General features: G+C 29.4%; 1 protein-coding gene across 2 annotated transcripts; it reads left to right on the top strand.

Annotated features, from left to right (window-relative positions):
- The first annotated feature begins 3,332 nt into the window (after nucleotides 1–3,332).
- On the top strand, nucleotides 3,333–6,526 carry LOC124835935 (putative xyloglucan endotransglucosylase/hydrolase protein 27). 2 transcript variants are annotated; one of them, XM_088110789.1, is made up of 4 exons: nucleotides 3,334–3,740; nucleotides 3,849–3,949; nucleotides 4,479–4,687; nucleotides 5,530–6,526. In XM_088110789.1, exons 1-4 carry the CDS (start codon nucleotides 3,545–3,547, stop codon nucleotides 6,035–6,037), a joined length of 1,014 nt encoding a protein of 337 aa, XP_087966915.1. In that variant the 5' UTR covers nucleotides 3,334–3,544; the 3' UTR covers nucleotides 6,038–6,526. The 2 variants fall into 2 exon arrangements, with proteins under 2 accessions (XP_087966914.1, XP_087966915.1); XM_088110788.1 differs by having other exon boundaries at nucleotides 3,333–3,949.
- Nucleotides 6,527–6,821: the final 295 nt, after the last annotated feature.

Below are 6,821 nucleotides of genomic sequence, written 5' to 3'. Positions count from 1 at the left end.
TACGATAATAATAACAATTTTTAGAATCACTAGAGTTGTAATTTTAGAGATAGTTTAAATAATGATTATTTGATAAATCTTTGGTAAAAGTAATTTTTTCATACTATGATTAGTAAAAACCACAATATAAAAACAAGATGATAATTTAGAAAACTTCGACAGTGTAAAATAATTTTTTGAAATTTAAATAATCCTACCAGAATATAATTATATAGTAGGTTCATTTTTCTTTCTATTTATGTCTCTTTTATACCTTCATTCCTATGCAGTTTTTCTTATTTTCTAAAATTTGTTTATATTTTCCATGAAAATATATTACTAATTAGAAGATAATTGAATATAGTATAATTTTATTTGTTAAAATTTTCTTTGAAGTTATTTTCTTTTTATTTTAATATCTTTTTCTTTTTATTTTTTTTACTCCATCTGATTTTGAGTTTTTTATATGGTTTACTCATGAATCATTACGTTAAATGTCTCTAGTATTTTCTCTCACAAGAATCCAAAAATACAAACTTGCTAGTTTTGGATAATGCGCTAAGAGAATGACAATTTACAATCTCATCATGAAAGTAAGGATTGGTTCTAAACCTAACTTACGTAACAAATTTCAACTAAAGAGTAATAATATAATTTTATATGTGAATTTGCTTATATTATATATAATTTCATTGAATTGAATTGTTTTATGTTATGCTTTGGGTCAATTGAGATGGTATTTTAAGTTTGTATTTATACTATATTATTTGTGTAATAAATTTATCCTTTTTATAATTAAGGTTTTTGTATAGATAAAAAATATTTATAATAAGTTAAATATTAGTCTTTGATGAGGAAATCTTAATACGAGTATTTTAGAAGACATTTGTTTACGGTTAAATATCCATTGAAATTGAGGTTTATAGATCAATAGAATGTTCAAGTGAATTGAATAAAATAAATTAGATTGATGTATTTGAATCATGATCTACTTATATATGTTTATATTAATATTTAATCATTTTAATTTTTTTTTTGTGATTGTATTTAGTATATGAGAAAATAACTCTTAAAGTATATGAAACCGCTATACAAATATACAAAATTATTTTCAATTTTCATATTCATATATGTTTGTATATTTGTATATGCATGCGCACATTTGTTTATATATGTTTATGTGTTTATATATATATATATATATATATATATATGTATATGTATATGTGTATATACGTATGTGTGTTTAAATACTGAAAGTGAAATTTATAGTATCTTAGTATACAAACTTAAGGGAAATGAGTTTGTTTTGCTTTGCTTTTATCGTTTATATAACTTATTTTGTTATTTTTAAATTATATGTGCACTAATTTTAGTGTTTTTAATATTTTATTTATCTTCTTATTATTTCTTTATCGATGAGTACTTATAATTGTGTGATATTAAAAACTTTGATTAAGTGAAGTGGCCCTTATACTTATGAGTTATACCCCATCAACATACAAAGGAAAAATAAGGATAAGAAAAAGAGACATCAAATCATGAACCATGTGCATTTTTTCATTTCCATCATCATTACTATTTATTGCAAATCAAAGAAAACAAGGTTTCAAAATAGTTAATCAACCTACATAAAGAAAACTTTCGAAAATAAGAAAATAAATAAATGAATAAGTAAAGAATTAAAATGTATTTAAAATCGAATTTTATGATTGAAGAATATTTATTAATTTAACTCTTCCGTTTAAGTATCATTTATTTATTTATATTGGTGTTACAATTTATAGTTTGATTGTATACGTTGTACACTAGTATTTTAGCATGAGAAAAATAATAAAAAAAGTGTTTATTTTGTATAGCTAAACTTTATAATAAATATTTTTAATATATCAATTATATTATAATTTATGATAAATAGTTGTATTTAAATATACATCATTTCTCTTTAAAATAAATAAAAAATCTAACAATAAAGAAAAGATAGAATAAAAGATGTACTAGTTAGAAAAGTTCTCTAAAGAATTTGGAGAAATATTTTAAAAATATTATCGTCGAAGAAATCCTTTTATTTAAAATAACTACTTTAATGAATATATAGACATAATCTCTAACGTCTTTATAAGGACGTCTCTGAAGAATTATCTGTCATCTGATTTTTATTAATAGTTGTAAATTATTATTCACATGATTTTATATGATAATTAGTCTACAAATCAATGTATTTATCAATGTATGAATTATCTATTCATACCATAATGTTTCGAATTTAGCAAATATACTCTATAAAAATCTCCAGACATACATATCATGAACTTTGATACTTCACAATGTAATATGATTCATTAGTATAATGTGCCAATAAAATACTTTATTTGATGTTTTATAAATAAAGTATATAGAATAATCTCTAATATTTGAAATTTTATTATCGTTTAGGGTAGTGTATAATTTTAATTAAGAGTTAAAACCGATTTTTTTAGGATATAGAGATCTATTTAAAGGTTGAGAAATCTAACACGTTAAAATTGAAGATGATGTTGTAAATGTTATATTATATTTATATGTATAATGAATTATATAATAATTTTTGTCACATTTGTTTTAGCTGTTTCAAATGGAAACTTATAATGTTTTTTATTGTTAATTTTTGTGTTTCTTCTTTTGCTTATAGTCATCTTTATCTTTCTCCTCCCTTTTTTATATTTGTGCATTTTCATATGCTGAGTAAGTTATATTTATTTTTGTTTTAATAGAAGAAATTCTATTCCATTCACAATTTTATATTTTTTAATTTAAATTTGATTGAGATACCAGTAAATATAACAATAAAAAAAAGAGAAAAAAAATGTTTGAAGCATTCCTAAATAAAGAGATGAAAAATAATAGAAATAATCTATTAAATATGAAGATTTTGTTGGGGTGATAAACATTAATGAAAGGTTTTAACAATATGAATCTTGAATCCAATTTTCACCAAATATAAACACTTAACAATATTTGGAACTATATGTACTTGATAATACTTGTTATGTATTCTTAAATAACAGTTACTTGCATGAACAAACTATAAGAAATTAAGTAACTCCAAATAACACAGAATACTTGGACAACAGTTGCTTACCCTAAACAATTTCCAAGCATTTACAAACTCAATTTGCTTTTTACTTTATGCCAAAAATAATATTAAAAAACAATAAAAACATCCCTATGATCAATTTAAATGTATTACATGTGACAATAATTTAGGAAAAAATGTTATAGAAAAAGAAAAAGAATTTCTAATTTTGAAAAGAAGAAAAGAAAAAGAACAGAAAAATTGTCTACATAAGAACAGAACTGTTACTCACAGCACATTCCCAACTCCCAAGTCTGTCAATAAAACGTTATATTCCAACCTCTCTAACTCTCTCTTTCTCTCTCTAATCTCTGTTATTTCTTCTTCATGACTCTTCTCTTCTCTCTTCTCCCTTCTCCCTATATAATATAATAATATTACACACTCAGAGAAACAGCAGACAAGTAGCCAGAAGAAGAAATCCTTTGACACATTATTAAGGAAACAAACATGGGAGGTGGTCACATGGGGTGGTTCCTCTTGTGTTCTTCTCTGCTCTTTTTTGCTGTGATTGCTTCATCTGGATCACTTGCAAACTTGCCCATCATAGCCTTTGAGGATGGCTACACCCCCTTGTTTGGGGACCATAATTTGGCCATCCATAGAGATGGAAAATCAGTTCACCTTTCTCTTGATGAAAGAACAGGTCTTTTTCCATCTTTCATTCGTTTTTTCTTACATGGTCACTTTTTGTATTTCTATTTTTGTCATGTTTTTTTATTTTTGTTTTCGTTTTTCTGGATTGTGATTTCAGGTTCTGGGTTTGTGTCTCATGACCTTTACCTTCATGGCTACTTCAGTGCCTCGATTAAGTTGCCTTCTGATTACACAGCTGGAGTTGTGGTTGCATTTTATGTGAGTAATAATGGGTTCTAATGCATGATGATAAAATAAAAATGATATCTTTCTTGTTATTCTTTCATACCCTTTTTGTAGAAATTCAATCGTCCATCGTAATTAGAAACTCCATCAAAATTCTGATCATTCGTATCGATTTTCTTCCTTTTTTTTTTACTTTTTCATTTCAATTAACTAAGTGCTATTACTTTGTGAATATGATGCATCCAGGTATCTGGAGTTTCTATAAAAGTTTTTTGAAGCTTGTTTGTAAGCTATTTGTTGGGAAATATTAATATATTAAAACAGAAAACAAACAGATTGCTTTCAGTTTCATTTTTTTCATGAGGTCACTAATGGGGCCAAAAAAGATTGTTTTGTTTTTCCTGTTTTCAAGCTGTTTTGAAGGGAAAATTCAGTGTTTGTTTGTATTATTGAAATGAAAACGCCAGTTGGTTTGTTTGTCTCGATCTTCCCCTTCTTTTAACATTTTTTTCCCCGGAAAATAAGGGCACGGGTGATTTGTTCCTCACATTTTCTGCTGCAGATGTCAAATGGTGACATGTTCGAGAAGAACCATGATGAGATAGACTTTGAGTTTTTGGGGAACATTAGAGGCAAAGACTGGAGGGTTCAGACCAATGTTTATGGCAATGGAAGTACCAACATTGGTAGAGAGGAAAGATGTGGCCTATGGTTTGATCCTGCTGAGGATTTCCATCAGTACAGTATTCTCTGGACTGATTCTAAGATCGTGTATGATGCAATCTATTTGAATCCATCATGCCATCTTTGGTTGTTATATTTTCCTTGTTTTGATAAAACTAGTCTCTTTACGTGTCCAATTATTGCTAATTATACTCCAGCAACCCCTTGCTTTGATGGAGTAGTGTGAGGGCTTTTTTGGCTGGATTGGTAGGGGTTTGTTAAAAAGATTCTCTGGTTTTCTTTTACCGTTTACTACATCCACGGTTTTTTTTCCCATCAAAACCAGTTTTTTCCTGTAATGGGATTACAATGTACAATTCATGCTTTTGATTATTTGCTGATAGTGAATAAAAACCAGATATGAAAAGGCCTAATTTTTAAGTTGTGTGCATCCTTATGGAGAGGAACCCACATGATGAAATTTTGGTGGGATGCGTGACCCACAAAGATGAATTTTAGTTGTTGGAGAACTATTTTTGTCTACCTACTAAATTCATGAATTGGTAATCAATATTCATTCCTTAGTTACTATAGCTACCATACCAACTGGATCTTGTGTGCCCCTTGCATGCAGGAGATTGTAAGAAATAATTCTGGATTTCCTTTTATGTTTTTCCTTGTTAGTTGCTACTTGTAATGATAAATTTAATAACGTTTAGTTTTATCACATTCTCAATCAAACAGAAACCATCATTAGTACTCTATGATATTTTTAGGTAGTTATTATGAAGATCAACAAGTTTACCATACAAGACAAGTTTTTGTCGGATGATTATGTAAAAAATTCTTTCCACTGTCTGTGCACATACTGTTTACTTAATTTGATAACTATTTCTGGTTTACTGGCTTTGTTAATTGTGTGTATGCCATTCATTTTCTTCCTTATGCAGATTTTTCGTGGATGATGTTCCTATCAGGGAAGTTATTAGAACAGAATCAATGGGAGGAGATTTCCCCACAAAGCCAATGACTTTGTATGCCACCATATGGGATGCATCTGATTGGGCAACCAATGGAGGCAAATATAGAGTAAATTACAAGTATGCACCCTATATTGCTGAGTTCTCAGACCTTGTTCTGCATGGCTGTGCAGTTGATCCTATTGAGCATGTGACCAAGTGTGACAGTAGTGACCAAGATTCTGAGGGCGTTCCTTTTGGCATCACCCCAGTACAAAGAACCAAAATGGGCAACTTCAGGTTGAAGCACATGACATACTCTTACTGCTATGATACAGTTAGATACAAAGTCCCTCCACCAGAGTGTGTCATCAAACCCCAAGAAGCTGAAAGGCTTAGAAAGTTTGATCCCATCACCTTCGGCAACGGCCGGCGCCACCGTGGAAAACGACACCACCGTAGTAGAGGTAGTCAGGAAGAGGCTGCCTCCTCATTTTAATGTATGGTTCTGTATGCAGATTTTGTCATAAAGGAAATATGTTTTTATATTTGAATCAGTTTGATTTGCCTGGGCTAGCAGCATATCTTTTGGATTAATGGTACTTTTAGACCCTTAAGAATGGATCATTTTTGTTTTGTTTTAGTCCCTAACTTCTAAGATCATAAGTTTTGGTCCCCCACAGTGTTGGTTTTAGGGACTTAAGTTTGAGAATTTCAAGAAGTATAGGGACAAAAACTTGTAGATTTCAAAGTAAAGGACTAAAACCAAAGATGATCCATTTTCTTGGGTCTAAAAACACAGTTAACTCCATTTCTTTTTCCTTGTATAGAAAGAGGGGGAGACATAGAAGTCCTTAATATGATGGTTAATGAGATGGTGGGTTTATGGCTTAGGTTCCCAGGTATATGTCCTCAATGATGTATTGTGTATTCAGACCCACCTCAGGGTTTTCAATAAAGTATATACTTATGAGGCTGAGTTGTTTAATGAGTGTTAGGTAAGAATTATTTTTGTGTTGGTATGGAACATCCAATATGAAACCAACCAAAAGGGTTTTATATTTAGTCCATGAGTGCAGTGAGGTGTGTTGGAGTGTCTGGAAAAATTGCATGGTCAGATTTGTCAGGTTGGGGACACAAAATGAGGCCATTTTGTCAAGGTAATTGGAATCCAAAGTCAAGTGTTGAATGTGACAAATGGTGCAGGGCTGTTTAGTTCACTGCTGCTTTCATTAAATAGTGTGACCAAAATTTCTCTCTCCTCTTTTTCTTTCCCATGCTTT

This window comes from Vigna umbellata, chromosome 3, assembly GCF_029865625.1.
Source record: "Vigna umbellata cultivar VRB3 chromosome 3, Vumbellata_1.0, whole genome shotgun sequence".
Classification (NCBI taxonomy): domain Eukaryota; kingdom Viridiplantae; phylum Streptophyta; class Magnoliopsida; order Fabales; family Fabaceae; genus Vigna; species Vigna umbellata.
This window is presented reverse-complemented; position numbering and strand designations above follow the sequence as displayed.